At 42.8% G+C, this 23,427-nt stretch overlaps 1 protein-coding gene across 1 annotated transcript in view; it reads right to left on the bottom strand.

Moving 5' to 3' along the window:
- The window catches only part of Mov10l1 (Mov10 like RISC complex RNA helicase 1), a 76,457-nt gene that overhangs the window by 33,980 nt on the left and 19,050 nt on the right, over nucleotides 1–23,427 (bottom strand). Inside the window, exons 10-15 of the mRNA XM_057792533.1 lie at nucleotides 16,484–16,598; nucleotides 11,909–12,086; nucleotides 11,563–11,633; nucleotides 8,910–9,001; nucleotides 4,372–4,430; nucleotides 3,836–3,933 (exon numbers count right to left, since the gene is read on the bottom strand). Coding sequence (XP_057648516.1) covers nucleotides 3,836–3,933; nucleotides 4,372–4,430; nucleotides 8,910–9,001; nucleotides 11,563–11,633; nucleotides 11,909–12,086; nucleotides 16,484–16,598 — 613 coding nt within the window. The remainder of the gene's footprint in view (nucleotides 1–3,835; nucleotides 3,934–4,371; nucleotides 4,431–8,909; nucleotides 9,002–11,562; nucleotides 11,634–11,908; nucleotides 12,087–16,483; nucleotides 16,599–23,427) is intronic.

Below are 23,427 nucleotides of genomic sequence, written 5' to 3'. Positions count from 1 at the left end.
TTCTAATGCCCTTGTATTCTAACTTTACAACTGGGTTATTTGGGGTAGAGGCTGGTTCCAATTAATTAAAATTTTCCATACTGGCTGCATTTTTAAGTCTGGTTTGCAGTACTGGGTCTGAGCCCAGGGCTGTGCATAGTCTGGGCAAGGGCTCAACCACTGAGTTATATCCCTATCCTGGGTTATTTTTTTTAAGCCAGATGTCAGACATGAATTTTCTACTTATTGAGTTCTAGATAATGTCATTTTATTATTTATTTATTTATTTGGCTTTTTGAGACAGAATTTCTCTGTAGCTTTGGAGCTTGTCCTGGAACTCACACTGTAGACCAGGCTGGCCTCGAACGCACAGAGATCTGCCTGCCTCTGCCTCCCGAGTGCTGGGATTGAAGGCGTGTGCAACCTCCACCCCGCACTGTTATATCCTTTTTGTTTGATTTTTTAAAAACTTAAAGATTTATTTTATGTGTGTAAGTCCTTTGCTTCCATGTCTGTATGTGCACCATTTGAATGCCTGGTGTCTATGAAGGTGGAGAGTGGGAATTCCTGGCACTTGTAAGCTACCATGTGGGTGCTGGAAATCAAATCTAGGTTCTTTGTGAGAGCGACAAGTACTCTAGATGCTGAGCCATCTCTCAAGCACCTGATTTTTTTTTTTTTAAGACAGGGTCTCAGGTAGTCCAGGCTGGCCTCAAACCCACTGCGGAACTGACAATGACCTCAGTCTCATTCTTCTGCTGGGATTCCCAGTCAATACCTTACTCTGGGATCAGATCAACAACCAGGGTTGTTTTCTTCAAGACAAGGTTTCTCTGTGTAACAGTCCTGGCTGTCCCGGAACTTGTTCTATATACAAGGCTGGCCTCAAATTTAGAGATCCGCCTGCCTCTGCCTCCCGAGAGCTGGGATTAAAGTGTGTGCCACCACTGCCAAGCACCTGGGATTTGAAGGCTTGCTCTCATCCTGTCAGTCTGTGAACACAGTCCTGACTGAGGCTAGGCTTCTCCAGTTGTAGAACTGCGCCAACTCTGAAGGCATTTTTCTCACGAGCTAAGAGACTGACAGGGAGGACTCTAGAGACCCTTTTAGATGCCGGAATCTGCCCATCTCTCTGCTCTCTCCTCACTACTCTGCTTTGTCAATCTGATCCTTCAAGTTTTGTCTCCTCGACCTAAGAGTCTCCTAGACTTCTTCCTGCTCTCTAGATGCTATGTTCTAAACAATGCTGCCCACCCCACTTGTTTCCTCTTGCTTAGGAGTAAGTCCTAACATGGCTAACAACCAATGTCTCAAACTACTGTTTTATATACTTTGTATGAGTGTTTTGGAGAGGGTACTGGGGATTGAACTTGGTCCTTGGGCATGCTAGGCCTCCCTTCCACTGAAGTTTTATCTCTAGCCCTTTTCTTTCTTTTTTTATTTCTATATTTAAAAAATATTTTTTTAAGTACACAAATGTTTTGCCTGCATGTTGTGTGTGGTGCACATAGAGGCCAGAAGAGGGTGTCAGATTTGCTGGAACTGGAATTACAGACAGTTGTGAGCTGCCACATAGTGTTGGGAGTCAAACCTGGGTCCTCGGGAAGATGCACTTAACTTTTGAGTTATCTCTCCAGTCCCTATAATTCCACCTTGGTTGACTAATGGAATGCCAAGATTTATTTATAACTTTGCTAGAAATCACATTCTGCACTTAAGAATGTAATGATTCAGGCAGTCAGCAAACCATCTAAATAGCAGTAGCTTCTCTTCCTTCATTCCATCCTACCATCTCCTACACAGACTTTTCTTGAGAATCACGCAACGGAATGAACAAGGAGGAAAGAGAGAGATTTGCAAATGAAAGCTCAATGAAGACTTCTATTCTCAGATAAAAATAAACATCTAGAAGTAAATACATAGCTGATGATTTTTTAAAATTATTTATTTTATGTATGAGTGCCCTTTCTGCATGTATGCCTTTATGCCAGAAAAGGACATCAGATCCCACTATAGGTGGCTGTGAACTGCAATGTGGTTGTTGGGAACTGAACTCAGGAAGAGAAGTCAGTGCTCTTAACTGCTGAGTCATTGCTCCACTCCCAGCTCATGATTTTTTAAAAAACTTTTAAAGAATTTTTTATGATTTATTTAACTTTTATTTTATGCGCACTGGTGTGAAGGTATCAGATTGCCCTGAAACTGGATTTACAGACAGTTGCGAGCTGCCAATGTGTGTGGTGGGAATTGAACCTGGGTCCTCTAGAACAGCAGTCAGTGCTCTTAACCACCAAGCCATCTCTCCAGCCCCCGAGCTCATGATTATTTTTGTTTTTCTCTTTTTTTTCTTTTCTTTTTCTTTTTCTTTTTTTTTTCTTCGAGACAGGGTTTCTCTGTGGTTTTGGTTCCTATCCCGGCACTAGTTCTTGTAGACCAGGCTGGCCTCGAACTCACAGAGATCCGCCTGCCTCTGCCTCCCGAGTGCTGGGATTAAAGGCGTGCGCCACCACAGCCCGGCTCAGCTGGTGATTTTTAATGAATAACCCTTTCTTATTTTGTTTATAGTGTTTTCCATGATTGAGTAAGCATCCTGTAACTACCATCCTCATTCTCTCTCTCCCTGTGTGTGTGTGTGTGGTATACATGAGTATATGTGCATGTTTGCATGAGTGTAAATGTGCACATGCCATGGTTGACAGGATATACGTCAGAGGACAGTTGTGGGTGTCATTCCTCACCTTACACCTTGAGACAGGGCCTATTTTATTGTTCACTGCTGTGGACTCCAGGCTAGCTGGCCTGCAAACGTCTGGGAGTTTCCTGATAGTGCCTCCCATTTGATGTAGGAATGCTGGGAGGACAGATGTGCTCTACTGAGGACCAACTTTATGTGGGTTCTAAGATTTGAACTCAAGTCCTCATGGTTGGTTGAGCAACAGATGCTTTACCCACTGAGCCATCTCCCCAGCTATAAAACTACCACTTTTGCTTCTAAATAAACTATGTTTAATGCTCATCATGAATGTTGTGGTCAACTTTGCTGGAGAAGCTTACTTTTTGTTAACTTAGTGAGTTCCAAAGATACTCATAACTGGTCAAAGTCCTGAGAATTAACTGTTGAATGCCCAGTCATAAATGTGATATCTGAGTCTTCAAGGCTCAGACAGTGTCACAAAATCAGAGGCAGGAAGGATGTAAGGGAAAGGTAGGAAGCCACGTGGATCACTGCCTTCTGAATGTTGGGATTAAAGCTGTGGACCACCTAAAAGCATACAATTTTAAAATAAATCGGTACAATCACAGAAGCACATATCTTAATTTTACCTTGTTTAAATATCTTGGTCTTACATATAATTGTATACACAGTTAAACTAAATGTACCCTATGAATATTTTATTAAGATTTATTTTTTATTATATGTGTATGGATTTGTCTGCATCTGTGTCAGTGCACCATGTGAATACAATACCCTTAAGGACCAGAAGAGGGCATCATATGTTCTGGAACTGGAGCTAAGGGCAGTTAGCAGCTATGTGCCGGCTGAGAGTCAAACCTGGGTCCTCCTGAAGAGCAGCGAGTCCTCTTAACAAATGAGCCGTCTCTCCAGCTCCCCTTGGTGACAGTTTCACTACATATTCCTGGCTGTCCTGGAACTCACTCTGTAGTCCAGGCTGACCTTGAACTCACAAAGATCTGCCTGCCTCTGTCCCCCCAAGTGCTGGGATTATACCCAGCTATCTTAGTTTTATTTTAACTGAAATTTTGGATTATTTGTGAATAATCTTCTAATACTCCAGTCAAGTGAGCACTGAATTCATATTATGTATTAAATCTATCAAAGTCATTAAAACACTACCTTGGTGATGGACTGCACATCACTTTTGGTGTCCTGTACAAGGCTCCAATTTCCTGTCACCTGGGGAGACTGTAAAATGATTTCTTCTGGAAATAATACTTTAAAACAAGTAAAAAAAAAAAGCATGAATGAAGACAACATTATGGCTGATTGTAAAACAGTTCATATTCAAAAACTCTGTTGAGGTTCCCCTTTTCCTAGTTTCAGCATTAAGTAGTATGACATAGACTTTGCAACAAGCCATTACTTATCTCTGTGAGAACAAAGATGAATTATATTACCAGGATTAAATGTAGAGAGCAAAAAATACATTAAATAATTTTCAATTATTTAAGTATGCTTTTACATAGTTAAAATAGTAGAAAAAAAGTGAGGGGAGGATACAAATTGCCCAATAGGAATTAAAAATACATGCTATTATGTAATTTTAATTCTTACATATAACTGAAGAACTGATATCATTTTGCACAAAAACTCCATGAACTCTATAAGCACACTCTAGGGAAATTTATTACTGCCAAGCTACAAAATGCTACCTTTTACACCCAAATGGATGACCTGTTCCAGTGCATAGTGACATCGTCTGCTTGTGGTCCTGCCAGAAGGAAAACATAAAATAATGAACCTTAAGTTTAGCATTTACAAATATCTGATTATATATAAATGTTACCACGTGAATGTTACTTCCAAACTCAAAAGCTTAAGATGTAATTTTTATTTATGTGTTGGTGACTACAACTGCCTCTGTGACAGCTTTGGAAAGTGTGACCTTTACGAGATGATTAGGTCATGAGGTCGAACCATTTCTGTGTGAACAACATTTGTTGCAAAATGAATTCAAACTCATTGTCCTGCTTTCTCTGCGTCTTTCACATGTTCTCTTCAGTGTACCATTGCCATGTTCTGGTGCAATGAGAAGGCCTCCCCAATGCTGCGGAGCCTTCAGAACTCTGAGACTACATCTCTTGGTAAATTATCCAATCTGTGATGTCTGCTATAGCAACAGAAAACAGACTAGACAATGAACTTTCACAATCACACTAACACAGATTTACTAAAATCTTGTAGATAAAGACCATGTGGAGGCCAAGCATTACAGGGTCATAAAGACGTGTTCCTGCCCTTATGTGACAGGAGAGTGAAGGGGCAATAACCAATTAGGAGTTTATACCAAAAGGTTAAGCAGACAACTGAGGGCTCAGGACAGTAGGCGCCATCCTTCTAGAAGAGTAAGAAAGATATTGATATTCCTATACCAAGAGAAAAACAGTTTTGCTGTAAAGTTTTTTTTTTCATTTGAAATTAGGAAAAAAAACAAAGAAGAAAAACACAGGAAATCAAAACCCATTTTCAATAAATCAGGATTACTAATACTCAAAAGCATAAATGAAGACACTATCTGTTCTACTAGGTAATCTGGCTCCAATCACAGAGCAGAGCTGACTCATGCCTCCTTAGAGACAAAGGACAGGTTCTTGAAGGCTCAGATGGTGGTGAGACTCAACATAGGGACTCGACCATTCCCAACTATTAGAGGGTGTAGGGTGGTTGCTAAAAGCCACTATCAGGATCCATTTCTGTGGTGCATAACTAGGAGTTGTACACTCTGTGATATCTGTCAGATGCACTGAACCTATGTAAGCCATGTTTTCCAATCTTTGCAAAATAATTGCTTGGGATACAATGAACTCCATATAAAAAGGGATAAGAGCTGGGACAGAATCACCCCAGGACTTGACCAAACTGACTCTAACAAAGAAATAGAAAATAAGAAAAATTAAATAGATGCAGTATGTATGTGTACTGCGGGACACAGGACAATACACACGGCTTCCAAAGGAGGGTAGAAATGAGAAGGAGGGATCACAAAACCCAACTTCCCTAGGTATGAACTAGTAGTTCAAGAGGAAGATTCGCAAGATATCATTTGTTTATTTTAGCATCTTTGTACAAGATAAAGAGAATCTTGGGGCTGGAGATGGCTCAGCTGTTTAGAGTACTCTTTGCTATTGCAGAGGACCAGAGTTCAGATTCCAGCATCCCTGTTGGGCAGCTTACAACCTGTAACTCCAGCTCCAGGAAATTTGATGCTATCCTCTGTCCTTTGCATGCATTTGTGTGTGCGCACACACACAGAGTGTCTTTTAAAAAAGAATCTATTGGCCGGGCGGTGGTGGCGCACACCTTTAATCCCAGTACTTGGGAGGCAGAGGCAGGTGAATCTCTGTGAGTCGGGACCAGCCTGGTCTACAAGAGCTAGTTCCAGGACAGGCTCCAAAGCCACAGAGAAACCCTGCCTCAAAAAAAAATCTATTGTCTTCATTGGGGACTAACTGACCAGCATCTAAGCTAGAGGGGTAAATAACTCAGGGTAATATCTATCCAGAACCAAACACATGAAGTGTTAAAAAAAAAAAAGGGGTGGCGGTCTTCAATTTATGGTCTTCACTTATAACATATGAGGAGCTGGAGAAAGAAAAGTGATAGAGCCAAAAATAGATATGAAAAAGGAAATAATACAAGATCAGAGCAAAATCTAATATGACAGGAAGCAGAAGAATAGGATGCCAGTGAAGTCAGCAGTGAACTCTTTGACAAGGTTCTGGAGAGATGGCCCAGCAGTTAAGAGCACGGACTGCTCTTGCAGAGGATCAAGGTTAGATTCCTAGCCCCCAGCATGGCAGCTAACAACCATCTGTAACTCCACACCTAGGGGATTTGATGCCCTCTTATGGCTTCTATGGGCACCAGGCATGCATATAAAGCACAGACACACATGCAGGCAAGACACACACATAAGATAAAATAACTAAAAGATCCCACATTTCTAGAGATACTGATGAGAGAGGAAAAATATACAAAAACCACTAACATCAGGAATTAGAAGTGCGAAATCTCTATAGATGACACATATAGGAAAAATATAATAAGAAAATTCTGTAAATAATTTAAATGCAAATAAGTCACCCTAGATAAAGTACAGAGTTCTTAAAATGTAGACTCCTAAAGCTTATAGGAACCTAATAACCTGGCCAGGAAGATGACTCAGTGGGTAAAGGGACTTACCACCCAAGTCTGATGATTTAAGTTTAATTCCCAAACTCAAGTAAAGGTGGAAGGAGAGAATGGTCTCCATAGTCTTCCTCTACATGCACCCACATATATTATACACACTTACATGCATGAGTGCACACACGTACATATATAAACACACACACACTAAATAAAAAGAACCTAGCACTAAACCTAAATGATCCTTTTTCTGGTAGAATAATGGAACACACAGCTTAAAAGCTTCCCACAAAGAAAACTCTGTATCTAGAAGGGCTCAGAGGGGATTCTACCAAATATTTAAGGAAGAAATAATATTTATTCCATACAAAGTTTTCCAGAATATACAATGTGCTGTAGACAAATATATCTCATAAACATAAATATAAAAAATGAATAAATTTTAGCAAATAGACCTAACAAACATAAAAGGAAATCACATTATGACCAAGTACCATTCCTCTTAGACGGCAAAGCTAAAATTATATTAGAAACCAAATTAAGAAAATTGATGAACCCAAAACAGAAAATCTCACATAATTTCAAAAGATATAGAAAAGCATTTGATAAAATCAGTTATCTACTCTTTCTCTTTGTTTGAGACAAGATCTCACTATGTAGACCTGGCTCTCTGGAGATCTCTAGAACTCAAGAGATCTGTCTGCCTCTTGAGTGTTCAGTATCTCTTTTTGACTAAAAATTACCAGTAAACTAGGACTTTCTCTCCTCAACCTGCCAGAAGGACATGTCAAAGCCTTCCATGTCACCCTCAACTCCTGGCTGAGAGGAAATACTGAGACCAAGCAATTGGAAATTAAAAGTAATATTGTTACAATAGTACTAAGCTTTAAATAATAGGGCCAGGAGCTTTAATCCCAGCATCCAGGAGGCAGAGACAGGTGGATCTCTGTGAGTTAGAGCTGCGTGGTTTACATAGAAGAGTTTCAGCCTAGTCAAGGATGTATGAAACCCTGTTAGCCTGCCTCAAACACACACACACGTGCCATGTGGCAAGCACAGTAGTACACACCTTTAATCATGGCACTCAGGAGACAGTCTATTTCAGACATGTCTGTCTCTGAATACAAGGACAACCTAATCTAGAGAGTTAGTTCTAAGACAGTCAGGACTATGCAGAGAAACCCTATCTCAAAAAAACAAACAAAAAACTTGCCAAAAATATGCAAAACTATAAACTGAGAAGCACATATTGCTAAAAGGAAACTAATGACTGTGTGAATGAAAGGACAGACTGACGTTTTCAAGGACTAGATGACAATACCCTAACAGCATCAATTTTCCTTAAACTGACCAAGAGATAAAAGCCTACACTTAGAAGTTCTCAGAAACATATGATTGGTTAGGAGGGGCTAGACCCACTGTTCTGCTCCCAGGTTTTGGCATCAGATGTAACTGAGGATGCAGTGAAACTACCAAAATAGACTTTTCCATGGGTGGGAAGAGGTTTATTGTAAATATAAAACTGCTGGTTTTATGTTTATCTTTGGTGGTGAAGAGACAAGGGCCAGAGGCACTTGGGGGAGTCCAAAGCTGCCATGGCTCTCTCTCAGGGACAGAGAGTAGCGGGAGGCTAATGTGGGAGCCTGCAGGTCGGAAGACAGAAGAGCTTAGTGGCTCTGATCTGCACCACAGTTTTATGACAATAAAGAACCACATGCCCCATTTGCCAGTGGCAAGGGAGGTAAGGGAAACAGCTCTTCCTGGCAGGCAGAAATCACAGGCTTCAGAAGACCCGTGAGACTTTTTCCTATCCACCAGTAATCCTTCTGTTTTCCCTCTCAGCATCTAGCCTGAGCTGGCCCCAGATTGTCGCTTTGGGCCACAGTCAGTGCTGTTGCCTTTTGGGAAGTTTGGGACCTAATACACAGATCACTCACAAAGCACAGGAAGGCTAATAAGCCATTTCTTCTTGCATGCTCATGGAGACTCCAACTGATTCACTCAAGGATAGCCCATCTGGGAGGATGAAAAAATATTTTTATTAAACTTACTACAACCTTACCTATTGTATGTAAACTCGACATCCATAGGTTCGAAGTTATACATTTGTTCAAATCCTGGATTAAGTTTAAGAGTTACATCTTCTTCATGAATCTAAAAAAACAAACGAGTGATAAACAAGAGAGTGATTCAACTTCTACACACCAGACTGGACTTCCAGGGACAATCCTGCATCTATATCTGGCAACACATTATAAAAATATCATTTTATAGATATGAGCCAAAATTAACTGCAAATTGAGCAAATCATTCTTAAACTACACAAATGGGCAATGTCTCCATTCACATCAGCAACACTTAACCAGTCTCTCCCTGTGCCAAGTACACCTACAATATGGTGCCGAGGACTCAAAGGAGATCAACCTGCTAACAACTCCAAGTCATCAGAGTGGTCCTGCAGAGTTAAAGCCTCCACAGAAGGGTCACTTGGGACTTTCCCTTTCTGGTAGTACAGGGGATAAATATAGCTGGATCCTGCATAAAATAAGACCTCAAACTTTCTCCTGAAAGACAAGAAAGGAAACCTCAGGTACACTTGGGGGCAAAGGAACACAAACATCCTCAGGTGGAAGCAGGGCTGAGGCTGTGGCTTTCCGAGGCCCAGGACCAACACTGTGCAAGGTCAGAAGCCGCAATGAGAATCCAGACCCTGAGGCTGCGGGCAGGAGGTGACACAATAAACACGGGGACAGTCTGTCAGAGTTCTTCCATTCTCAGAAGACGCCGACACAGCCCTTTTCCTGGAAAGCTACCCAGCAGAGGCTTCTGAGTGACCCAGAGATTACAAAACGTGAAAGGGAGTCTACAACTAAGGTCAGTAAGCATACTAAAACCAAACTAAGAGTGAGGGACAGTGATCCTCAGCAGCTTAGGATCCTGTAGACTGATCTGACCTTCTACCTGAAAAGCTGCAAATGAAATAAGAAGAGATAAAAGGAAGCACAAGGCAACTTAAACATTAGAACAGTCAGAGTATCGAAGACAAAGGTAGGAGGGGCCCTGCAAGTGGAGCAGCCCTAGCTTCTTCCACGCCAATCTGACACAGCCAGCCATCTGAGGAGACCTCGAGTAAGACAGCATCTCAGGCTGGCCTGCAGGAAGTCTGTGGGTCATTTTCTTGATTAATGATCCACCCAGGAAGGCCCAATCCATTGAAGGTGGTGCCACCCCTGAGTGGGTTGCCTGGGTGATATGTCAGACTGAGTATCCCATGAGAAGTCAATAAGCAGCATTTCTCCATGGCTTCTGCTGCTTTGAAGTCATGCTTTGGCTTCCTCTGATGATAAACTGTAAGCTGTAAACCAAAAAACCATTTCTTTCTCTAGTTTGTGTGTGTGTGTGTTTTTATTTTATTCTTTTTTAATTTAAATTTCCGCCTCCTCCCCGTTTCCCATTTCCCTCCCCCTCCTCCTGCATCTTACCCCCTCCCCCACTCCCCTCCCCCTATCCCCACTGCTCTTCTCCTCCCCCCACTCCGTTCCCCCTCCCTCTCGATACTGAAGAGCAGTCCAAATTCCCTGCCCTGCAGGAAGACCAAGGTCCTCCCACTTCTATCTAGGCCCAGGAAGGTGAGCATCCAAACAGGCTAAGCGCCCACAAAGCCAGTTCATGTATTAGGATCGAAACCTAGTGCCATTGTCCTTGGCTTCTCATCAGCCTCAGTTCCACTGTCACAGTGGGTGGGTGCACCCCTCGTGGTCCTGACTTCCTTGCTCATGTTCTTCCTCCTTCTGCTCCTCATCTGGACCTTAAGAGCTCAGTGTGTGTGTGTTTTTAAAGATTTATTATACACTGTTTGCCTACATACCAGAAGAGGGCATCAGATCTCATTTTAGATGGTTATGAGTCACCATGTGGTTGCCAGGAATTGAACTCAGGACCTTTGGAGGAGCAGTCAATGCTCTTAACCTCTGAGCCGCTTCTCCAGCCCTGGTTTTGATGTTTTATCACAACAAAAACCTAATTAAGACATCTAGCACACGGCTAGGCAGGAAGATCCTTCTCTGTGTCAGCTCGAAGTGGGTAGCTCTCAGTAAGGGCTCAGCACTGTGTTGTCTCTCCCCAAACTCTCCTCACAGGGCACAACTTTTCACGACCAAGAGACCTATGGTGGACTCTACCTGCTGGTTGAAAAATGGCAAACTTGACTTTTCAGCATGGGCTTCTCTACTACCATTTGGGCCTCTTGGATGCCTTCTGAATCAGTTTGTTCATCCTATGCTATCCTATCCTATCCTATCCCATCCCATGTTCTGACCAGAAAACTGATGGCAGAACCAAGGGAAGTCATGCTGAGAATGAAGCATGTATTTGCTGAGCAAGCACCTGACTTTACTGTGCACAAAGCATCCTCCTGATTGCCTCAGTACCATACTTACCTAGTGCATCCTTCTGAGGCTCCTACCCACTGGCTCTTCTACATCATGCCCACAGTGTCCAAAGCTGATTCAATGCAAACATGGCTTACAAGTAGTTCTATATAGTTGAAAATTACATTTTCTTACACAGGAAGGTCCCTTTCCACAAAAAAATCTACTCAAAGATCACTCACTGTGTCTTTAAGATTCCAACAATACAGACAAAGCCACTGGAGAACCCTCTGTGAGAGCGGGTGAGTCAGTCTGACCTTCACTCTTTGAGGAGTGTCCTCTTACCTCCATGACATAGCCGATATATTCAATGACATGTCCATTGTATTCTTGAGATTTTAAAATCAGTTTGTCACCTAGGCAAAAAATATATAACTATGAGTTAAACACAAAATCATAAATTTCCATTTCACTCTGAAATCAAGTCTTAATGAAGTATAATAAAATATAAAATTTCTGGTATTTGCTGCTTAAAGATAGATAATGTGTAACAAAGAAACATGTATAGCACACACATTACATCATTTCCTTTTAACTAAATTTACTTCATGAACAGAAATGGGATAATTCAAGTACGTGGCTGGTTAAAACGACTTTCCCCTGGCCCCTGGTAACCCAAACTGAGATCTACCTGCATAGAGAGAAGGTCTGCTCTCTGCAAGCCCAGGGACCTCCAGAACCAGCAGATCCCCCTTCCTCTTCAGGACAACACCACTCATGTTATACTCTTTCAGTTCTATTTCTGCATGGATCTCCTCCAGCCACAGCAGAGTGGAGAACTTCTCCTTGTAGTTTGACATGTTCAAAAGCTGAAAAAAAAGAATTACCCAGTGTGAGCACATCCCGCATCTATGTCTAGGGAATAAGCACCCTTAGAGTTCAGATGTCTAAACTGCTTACATCCAAGCATCTACTCCAGACAGGATGATCAGGGTTAGAGGTTATGAACCGGTCAGCACACCTTCACCCTTGGGCTTTTGGAGGACCACAGCACTCCGGCTCCTCACTGGCCAAAACCACTACCCACTACTACAGTCTGGGCTCTCAGCCATCTCTGTTGTCCCTAGTCTGTCAGGTCTTTAAGCTGATTCTGGAAAGGGCAGTGTAACTTCATGGACGTTTGTGAAAGAGGACAGGCTCTCCATTGGCCTAGAAATAGTGTCAAGGGTCATTTTCCTTCTCATCTGAAATAACTGTTAAAATATCTAGATGAAATGGTAAGTTCTTATAAACATAAAAGCTACAAGGACTATACCACAAAGAAACAATGCAATCAGAATATAACTGTAACTACTCAGGAAACGGAATCAGAAACCAAAAACTTTTTCAACAAAGGAAATCCCTGGACCTGGTGGTTTCATGAGTGAATTCTAAAAAACATTCTTAAAAGTGGGCAGAAATCCTCTTCAAACTTTTCCAGAAGCCCAAGGGAATACTTTATAACTCATTCTAAGAGGTCAGCATTACTCTGATATTAAAGTCAGAAAAGGACATTCTAAAGAAAGAAAAAGCATGTTGTACACACTTATAATTCCATCATTCAGGAAATGGAGACAGGAGAATTGTAGTTTGAGGCTGGCCTGGGCTGCATAGAGTCAGTGATATGAGGGGATGGGCAGGAAGGAGATGAAGGGCAAGAGGAAGAAGGGAAAAGAGAGGTAAAAGAAGGGGGTAAAAGGAGGGAAAGAGAAGGTGGAGAGAAGGGTAGGAGAGAAGAAGACTGTACTTCACTTGGCTACCCAGCAGGCTAAAGAAAGAGGATCATTTCAGTTCACGAGTTTGAGGCTATCATGGGTAACCTAAGTAGATTGTATCTCAAAACAAAACAGACAGAACTTACCTAACCATACCTCCCACTCCAATACAGACCAGTATCTCTTATGAATACTGATACAAGGATTGTCATAAAATGCTAGCAAACAATGCTATAGTATATTAAAAGGATCATATACTATGGCCAAGGGGGGTCTTACTCTTAGGAGGTAGGAATAGGTCAACCCATGAAAGTTAACAAATACAGCAAAGTGCTTAAGAGAATGGAGAAAAGCACATGATCATCCAGATACAGAAAAAGTATCTGACCAAGTACACCATCCTCTCATGACAAAGTATGACTATAAAAGTCATACGTAGTGATGAAAAACTGAAAACTATTCCCCTAAGACGCCCATTCTCATCACTTCTACTTATTTCTAGACGTCTTTGCTATAGCAATTAGTTATGTAAATGAACTCAGGGTGGGAGCTCTAAGCAGAAACTAGCAGAGAAATGCAGCTTACTAGTTTGCTCCCCTGCCCTGCTCAGCTACCCTTCTTATACAGCTCAGGCCTACCAGCCTAGGGATAGCAGGCAGGCTGGGTCTTTACATCAATTAGCAATAAAGAAAATGCTTCATGGGCTGGAGAGATGCTTCAGAGGCTAAGAAAACTGGTTGCTCTTCCAGAGGACCCAAGTTCAATTCTCGGCATCTACATTGCAGCTCACATCTGTTAACTTCAGTCCCTGAAGATCCAATACACTCTTCTGGCCCCTGCTGACAATGCACACAGACCATGCACAGACATAGATACAGATAAAACACCCATACACATTAAATAAATAAGTTAAAAAAGAAAAAGAAAATGCCCACAAGTCAATCTGATGGAAGCCGCTCTTCCCACGTGACTTTGGATTACATCACATTAGCATGTGAAGCCAACTATAACAGTAAGCAGTGTGAGTATAAAATCATCAGTGCTGGGAAAGCTCTTCATACACACACTAAAATGTCAGAACTGTTTAAGGCACTTCAGGAACAGTTAGAAGTTCTATTCTAATGCCCAGTCAAACTTCACTTAACTTTGTGTATATGCATCCATACACATGTGTACACATAGCTATACTTACCTGTGTTGGGTACATGTAGTGTTCAGAGACTGATGTCAGAATGTCTTCAGTTACTTCTGCATTTTATTACTCTTTTAGGTTTTTTTTTTGTTTGTTTTTTTTTTTTTTTTTGGTTTTTCGAGACAGGGTTTCTCTGTAGCTTTGGTGCCTGTCCTGGAACTAGCTCTTGTAGACCAGGCTGGCCTCGAACTCCCAGAGATCCACCTACCTCTGCCTCCCGAGAGCTGGGATTAAAGGCGTGCGCCACCACCGCCCGGCTTAGGTTTTATTATTATTATTATTTACTTGTTTTATTTATTTATTGAGAAAGGGTTTCTTTGAATGACAGCCTTGGCTGTACAGGAACTAACTCTGCAGACCAGGATGGCCTCAAATTCAGAGATCCACCTGTCTCTGCCTTCCAAGTGCTAGGATTAAAGGTGCACATCACCACTAACCATCTTATTATTTTTATGTACAAATGTTTGCCTATACCACATTCTTGCAATGCCCACAGAGGACAAAGAGGGCATCAGAGCCACCTACAACTGGTGTTACAAAAAGCCGTGAGTCCCACATGGGTGCTGGGAACCAAATCCAGGTCCTCTGCAACAGGAACAATTGCTACTATTAACTGCCAGGGCATCTCTTCAGCCCCTTTCATCTTATTTTTTTTTTTTTGAGACACATTCACTCACTGAACCTATAGCTCACCATTTTGGCTAGACTGACTGGCCTCTGAATTCCCTTCTCTGCCCTGACTTATTTGTGTTTTAAACTGGATGATGGGAAAATTAACTCAGGTCCTCATGGTTGCACGGCAAATGCTTTACTTAGCAAGTCCTCATTTTTAAGTGAAATTAATCAACTCAAATAGAAAGGTTTTTTTTTTAAATATTTATTTATTTATTATGTATACAATATTCTTTCTGTGTGTATGCCTGAAGGCCAGAAGAGGGCACCAGACCCCATTACAGATGGTTGTGAGCCACCATGTGGTTGCTGGAATTGAACTCAGGACCTTTGGAAGAGCAGGCAATGCTCTTAACCGCTGAGCCATCTCTCCAGCCCCCTCAAATAGAAAGTTTTAAAAGCAAATACATTCTGACATAATACAATCCAAAGATACTAATTTAATACATATTTGCTAAAAACTATGGTAAAAAAGTGTTAAAAAGATTTTGCTTCCCATAATTAAACCACTGTTTCTTTTATTTTCCTTTTTCTTTTTCAAGACAGGGTTTCTCAATGTAGCCTCAGTTGTCCTGGAACTCACTCTGTAGACCAGGCTGGCCATGAACTCACAGAGATACACCTGCCTCTGCCTCCCTGGGTGCTGGGATTAAAGGTGTGCGTCACCACCGCCCGGCTAACCATTATGTTTCTTAAGAGCAGAAAACTTTATCTGCACAGTAAAAAACATTGTCATTCATAGCATGTGATAGTCTCAAACCTTCCGTTACACTTTCAGCTTCACTCAAAGTTTCAGGCATCGCCCTCTGAAGGTTTCTCACATGGAATGTACCTCTTGCTGCTACAAATGCTTAGCTTTCCAAGATTCTCTCTGAAATCTAGGTAGAAACCTGTGAAAAGCTCAAGTTCTGCTTGTATAGACCCCTCCCCCCAGTCCATACATTCCCAAGTGGATGCTCCTCAAACTATTAGAAGCTGCATAGCAAGTACTTCCTGGGACAGAGTAGAGTTCCCATCCAATCCCAGACCTTAATTAGACCTTTGTTTTCTAGACTTCTCTGCAGCTTCTGAACTCTAAGAGGTGGTCTTCCACCTTCCCTGCAAGCAGTGCACAACTCTTTCCCTGCCTGCTCTCCTGGGAAGAACATTTCCACAAAGTGACAACGCAGAGCACAAGGGAATGTTGAGGGGTTGATGGCATGTCCATCCACAGTCACTCACGTCTGCACCTTGCTGCTGAGTTCAGAAGGGCTGAACTTCCTGAGTTGGTGCAATCTAAGTCTTTCCACAGACTCGATTCTCAGTGCTCCTTCACCAAGCACCAGTGCTGTCCACCATCTTTAGTGTCCTGAGACTCTACGTAAGGAAAGTGTGGGAAGTTTCCCGTTCCTGGCACAGTAGACCAAGGTAGACCATAGTAGACCACCTGGCAGAGTAGAAGGCTGGCTTGGATCTCCCATTCCCACTCCTCTTCCTGAGCACTCTTGAACACCAGGTCATACATGAAGGTGATTCTCGTGTCATCCTGAAATTCCTAGTTACCTATGGTGTAAATTACTGACAGGAGATCTGAATCCAACGACTCACCCTGCTTTTTTGGAATGGTGCCTTAGTGGTAACATCCCACAGATTTCAGATGTATTCCTACCTCTGCAAGAAGCGGCTGGAAAGTCAGGATGTCAATTTTCTGTTCCACACATTTTTTCAGTCTATCTGGTATTGGATACTGTGGAAGAAAACTTGGAAGTTGTCGCCTTGAATTCCTTAAAAGAAAAAAACGTTAAATCAAAAGCAATTATATTATGTGTGTATAGTGTGTGTGTGCTTGTGTGCATACACATGTACAGAGGCCAGAGGACAACTGTAGATGTTGGTCATCAGGTGCATCATCCTTGACTTTTAAACATTGTCTCTGGTTGGCCTAGGATTACCTGATTAGGCGAGGCCAGCCAGCGAGCCCCAGGAGCTGCCTGTTCACCCCCCAGGGGTGGGACTACAACATGGAGTACCATAGTGACTTGCTTTTCTCCTATGAGTCTGGAGACTGAACTCAGTTTCTCATGGCTACACAAGCAAGTACTGACTGAACTATACATGTATTCTCAGTCCAGACTTTTATGTTTATGAATATCTCTTATCTGTAGTGTATGGGTCCAGAGATGTTGCAGATTTTCTAGATTTTTGTCTCCCCAGGTCTCACATTTATTTGCTAGGAACTTTACCACTGAGCTATACTTCTACCCCATTATTTTTTACTCTGCAATATTTATATAGATTTTATCAGTCATAGAATTTCTAAAATGTAACAAAATCTGAAATTTGAAGGTCATGTCAACATTCAGACATTTTCAGATTTCAGAAGACTTTGGGTTTTGGGTTAAAAATGTTCAACCAGTATGAGGCATACTCTGTACTGTTTCAGAAGGCTAGAGTTCATGGAAACACCTGACGTCACACTGGGTTCACAGTGTGTCCCCATATCCCCATACAAGCTCTAGCTTGGCACTCCAGTCTCTGCAGCAGAAACCAGGCAGTGCTGTGCAAGCTGGGGGGAACCAGACTGGAAAAGTCCCAGGGGCCTGCTCAAACCATGAAGCTCGAAGACAATGCGTTTAACTTCCTCAGTAGCTAAGCTCTTCTCAGCACTTTCAGTGAAGACACGAGTACCAGAAATGATACTGATTCATCACCAGGAAGAAGATACGTGGAGGGGCGGAGAGAGAGACGACTCCATTGTGAAGAGCACTGTCTGCTCTTCCAGAGGACCCAGGCTCAATTTCCAGCCTCTACATAGCAGCTCACAACTGTCTGTAACTCCAGTTCCAGGGGACCTGACACCCTAACACAGACATTAATTCAGACAAAACACCAATGCACATAAAAATAAAAATAAATTATTAAAAAAAGAAAGTAAATTTCCAAAATAAGAGAGGGAGGGAAGGAAGGAGGGAGGGAGGGAGGGAGGGAGGGAGGGAGGGAGGGAGGGAGACAGGCAGACAGGCAGACAGGCAGACAGGCAGGGAGGGACAGAGACAGAGACCACACTTGGTAAAAGCTGCCCTGTGTGGAATCTGCTTCAACTGTTTTGCTGGTTCTTGGTGCCATGTTTCTCTGGAGAAATTTAAGCTTCTGCCTTCATCTAGTTAGCTGCATTCAAATTCACAGCAATTCCGTATCCAGTAAGACAAAAAAACAGAGTAACAGAAAAGACAGAAAACATGGGAAGAAGTGAAGAGAGATAATGAGGACAGGACAGGGATCTCAGTCCTAGGACTCCTTCAACTCTGATGCAGTTTGTCCAAGTGGAGGGAGCAGAGGTGAACTCTCCATCTCTCGGCTTCATCGTCACTTCCTGTACAGTGGGTTCCTTCAAGAACTCTGCAGGAGGTCTGATTGTGAGACTGGGTAGAAATGCTGCAGTCTACTACAGGGCACCCAACAGTACCGAAAGCTGCTGCTGCAACTCAGGACTGTGCTCACCTCTGCAGCTGCAGGGTACTCAGGCAAATGGATATCTGGAAAGCAGAACACCTAGTAACTGCTAATAAGTTAGCTGCAAAAAGTACTGAGATATGGAGGGACTAAGACAATTAGCACACCTGTACACAGCTGCTTTCTGAGTTTGAGACCAGCCTGGTCTACATAGTAACTTCTATGGTAGCCAGAGTTACAGAGTGAGACCTTGTCTCAAAGACAAAAACAAACACAAGAGTTCTGCTCACATAGAACAATGGAATAGAAGGGAGAAGCCAGAAATGAACTCATACAGCTACAACCACTGGTTTTCAACAATGGTATAAAATAGTGGAGAAACGACAGTCCCTGATAAATCATGTAAGTGAAGAATGAAACAAGATCCAGTAATACCACTATTGGGAATATACCCAAGAGATGCCACATCAAATGACAAAAGTATCTGTTCAACTATGTTCATAGCAGCATTGTTTGTAATAGCCAAAACCTGGAAACAACCTAGATGCCCTTCAATGGAGGAATGGATGAAGAAAGTGTGGAATATATACATATTAGAGTACTACTCAGCAGTAAAAAACAATGACTTCTCGAATTTTGCGTGCAAATGGATGGAAATAGAAAACACTATCCTGAGTGAGGTATCCCAGACTCAAAAAGAGGAACATGGGATGTACTCACTCATAATCGGTTTCTAACCATAAAATAAAAGACATTAAGCATATAATGTGTGATCCTATAGAAGCTAAATAAGAAAGTGAACCCAAAGAAAATCATATAGTCATCCGCATGGAGAGGGGGAAGTAGACAAGATTCCAGGGCAAAAACTGGGAACTTGCGGGTGAGGTGGCATGGGGCAAAGGGGAAATGGGATGAGAAATATGAGAAGGGGAGGATGGGAGGAGCTCGGAGGATTGGGATGGTTGGGATATAGGAAGGATGGATACGGGAGCAGCGAAATATATATCCTATCTAAGGGAGCCATCTTAGGGTTGGCAAGAGACTTGACTCTTGAGGGGTTCGCAGGTGTCCAGGAATATGTCCCCAGCTGGTACCTTGGGCAACTAAGGAGAGGGAACCTGAAATGACCATATCCTATACTGATGAATATCTTGCATATCACCTTAGAACCTTCATCTGGCGATGGATCGAGGTAGAGACAGAGTCTCAATTTGGAGCAACGGTCTGAGCTCTTAAGGTCCAAATGAGGAGCAGAAGGAGGGAGAACATGAGCAAAAAATCAGGACCACGAGGGATGCACCCACCCACTGTGACAGTGGAACTGATTTATTGGGAGCCCACCAAGGCCAGCTGGTCTGGGACTGAATAAGCATGGGTTGATTCCGGACTCTCTGAGCATGGCGGTCAATGAAGACTGATGAGAAGCCAAGGACAATGGCACTAGGTTTCGATCCTAATACATGAACTGGCTTTGTGGGAGCTTAGCCTGTTTGGACGCTCACCTTTCTGGACGTAGATAGAAGGACCTTGGTCTTCCCGCAGGGCAGGGAATTTGGACTGCTCTTCAGTAACGAGAGGGAGGGGGAATGGAGTGGGGGGAGGAGAAGAGGAGTGGGGATAGGGGGAGGGAAGTGGGGGGAGGGCAATATTTGGGAGGAGGGGAGGGAAATGGGAAATGGGGAGCAGGTGGAAATTTTAATTAAAAAAGAATAAAAATAAATAAATAAGTAAAAAAAAAAAAAAAGAATGAAACAGATCTCCACCTCCTGTTTTCTAAAAAATCACTTCAAAATGGATCAAGACCCTGTGGTAATTTATAACCTCATAGGGAGCAGCACTATTAGGAGGTGTGGCTTTGTTGGAGGAAGTGTGTCACTGGAGGTGGGCTTTGAGGTTTCCTATGCTCAGGGTACCACTCAGTGTGTAAGTTGACTTCTATTGTCTGCAAAATGTAGGACTCTCAGCTCCAGCACCATGTCTGCCTGCACATCATTACTCTCCCCCTATCATGATGATAATGACTGAACCTCTACAACTGTAAGCAGGTCAATTAAATGGTTTTTTTTTTAATAAGAGTTGTAAGAACCACAACTCTGAACCTGCATTTCAAGACTTAGGCTCCGGCAAGGCTTCTTGTGCCTGTGACAACCACACCCAGAAAACAGCAGCAATGCTTGACAGAACTGCATGGAATTCAAAGTGAAGGGACAGCCTGTAAAGTTCTACCAACTGACAAGGAATTAAAATCTAGAATCTATTACAAAACCTCAAATGCCAGCCATAAAAATAACAAAACAAAAACCCAAACCATCTAGCCAATATTTGGGCAAATGAATTAGACAGTTCTCAAAAGGAATACAAATGGCTAATGAACATGAAAAATGCTAACTAAATTGGTCACAGACTCAGCAGAGGGAGACGGAGCCAGTGAGATGCGGGCCTGCAACACTGCAGGACAGTGAGGTGGAACCACCACCAAGGAGGTCAGTGCAAAGGTTTCTCACAAACTGACACCAGAACCACCACAGATTTACTCCCAGGTCAGTGTCTAAGGATTCCAAAAGAGCACACCACAGACACTTTTACATTCATGTTTATTTGCTTCACTGTCCTCAACAGCTAAGATATTGGATCAGCCATTTATCCAGCAGCAGCTGAAGGCAGAGTGTGATATATTCATACAAGAATTTTATTCAGGCATAAAAAAGGAAAACAGTTATGTGCTGAAATTGGATGAACTGGAGACCACCATCTTAAGAAAAAAAGAAAGGGAGGGAGGGAGGAAGGGAAAGAGTGAGTGAGCAAGCAAGCAAGTAAAGCAGCTTAAAAAAGGGCCAAATTTCTCTCCTGTAATTTCCTCTGCTATGTGAAGACACATCTGTGAAGACATGCCCTGCGTGGGAGGGGCTAGTGGGAGAAGGGCAGAAACAGACGTGTGGAAGCAGAGGCAGACGACTAGAGGGGAGGCGGGCGGTGTTATCAAGGTGCAGTTGTCTGTATGTTCAAACATATCACGACTAGAGGGGAGGCGGGTGGTGTTATCAAGGTGTGGCTGTCTGTATGTTCAAACATATCACGACTAGAGGAGAGGCGGGCAGTGTTATCAAGGTGTGGTTGTCTGTATGTTCAAACATATCACGAAGAAACCCATTATTCTGTACACATATTTAAAATAACTAAAGAAAGCTGGGTGTGATAGCCCACACCTTTAATCCCAGCACTCAGGGAGGAAGAGGCAGGTGGATCTCTGAGTTAGAGGCCAGTCTGGTCTACAGAGTGAGTTCCAGGACAGCCAGGACTGTTTACAGAGAAACCCTGTCTCAAAAAACAAGCAATAACAATAAAAATTTAAAGCGGTCTGCTGCAATACATGTAGCTACCCAAGAGGAGCATGACTGACCCTGGAATCACCACGCAGGCATGAGACAGCAGCCGGGAGTGAGTGCTCACCATCACCCAGACAGCCAGGACACCAATGACCTTATTCTAGAGCACTGGTTTTCAACCTGTGGGTTCAGACTCCTTCACTGATGTGGGAGTGTCATATATCAATCTGTTGATTTCATTGGTTAAGTAATAAAGAAACTGCTTGGCCCTCATAGGTTAAAACATAGGTGGGTGGAGTAAACAGAATAGAATGCTGGGAGGAAGAGGAAGTGAGTTCAGACTCGACAGCTCTGCTCTCTGGAGCAGACGCCATGCTCTCCTCTCCAGAGTAGATGCGATGACGCTCTGACCCAGGATGGACATAGGCTAGAATCTTCCCGGTAAGCGCATCTTGGGGTGCTACACACATGAATAGAAATGGGCCAAGCAGTGCTTAAAAGAATACAATGCATGTGTCATTATTTTGGGGCATAAGCTAGCCAGGTGACCATGAGCTGGGGCAGCAGGAACACAGCCCACAGCTCCCTACTACACTTCACAGATTGAAAGAATCTTAGGGGTTGCCTAAAACTATTAGAAATCACAGATACTGGGGGAAGGAGAGATGGTGCAGCGGTTAAGAGCACTGACTGCTATTCCTGAGGACCTGGGTTCAATTCCCAGCACCCACATGGCAGCTCACAACTGTTTGTAATTCTAGGATCCAAAACCCTCACACAGGCAAAAAACACCAAAAAAGAAAAAAAAAAACACAGATATTTACATTACAACTCATAACAGTAGCAAAATTAGTTACCAAGTAGCAATAGAATAGTTTTATGGTTGGGGTCCCCACAACGTGAGGAACTGTATTAAAGGGCTGCAGCATTAGCAAGGTTGAGAACCACTGCTCTAGAGGAGCTCTCATTCGTCGATATGCTAATCCTTCCTGGAAACAGCCAGGAAGGTATCAGAACACTTGTACTTGGTCTATATATTAGCTTTCTTTGAGGCAACTCTAACTGGACAGGGTGTAGAGCTAGAGTATCTGCTCTCATAACCAACATCTGAACTTCTCCCCTAGGCACACCCTGGAAGTGAGCAAGACCCATCAGCACTTACTACTGCTGTGCCAGAAAACTCTATTTTGTGAGCTCTATACCATTTATGCCTCAAACCACATGAGGTAGAGACTATCACTTACAAATGAAGTAAAGGCACAGAGAGGTCAAGAAACTTCCCCAAAGGCTACACAGCATCTTAGTTGCAGTGCTGCGATTCAAACAATGGTCTAAAGAAGCATGGTGTCCAGAGCTGCCTTCCAAACAATGGCCAACAACAAGTGCAGCAAACCCACAACACTGTCTGCTAATATAGTCTCCTTTAGTCTATAGTTTGGTAGAACTCCATCATCCTTTGTCTTAGACTGTTACTGAGTTAACATGATCTGAACTCCAGAATTTTCTAGGATTACAGAAATAGTCGTCTTGCTCTGATGGGCTGTGGGCAGCTGTGATTCACACCCAGTACCGGGACAAAGCCATCTAATACCCTCACACGTGCAGGCCCCATTTTGGGAGACAAACTTAGAAGAAATGTGTTCCTTGAAAGTTTTATGCTTTGTTTACTTCAGACATGAGCAAATGGACCTGAGACCCAACCCAGGCAGAAACAAGGTTGTCCACAAAGTTCCTATGCTCAAGTCAGACTTCAATCTTAAATGATATCAGGTCTTCCAAAAGGCTTCCAGTGACCAAGCAATCTTGCGGTCCAGCACAAGCTGCACTAAAATTC

This window comes from Chionomys nivalis, chromosome 17, assembly GCF_950005125.1.
Source record: "Chionomys nivalis chromosome 17, mChiNiv1.1, whole genome shotgun sequence".
NCBI classification, from domain to species: Eukaryota; Metazoa; Chordata; class Mammalia; order Rodentia; family Cricetidae; genus Chionomys; species Chionomys nivalis.
This window is presented reverse-complemented; position numbering and strand designations above follow the sequence as displayed.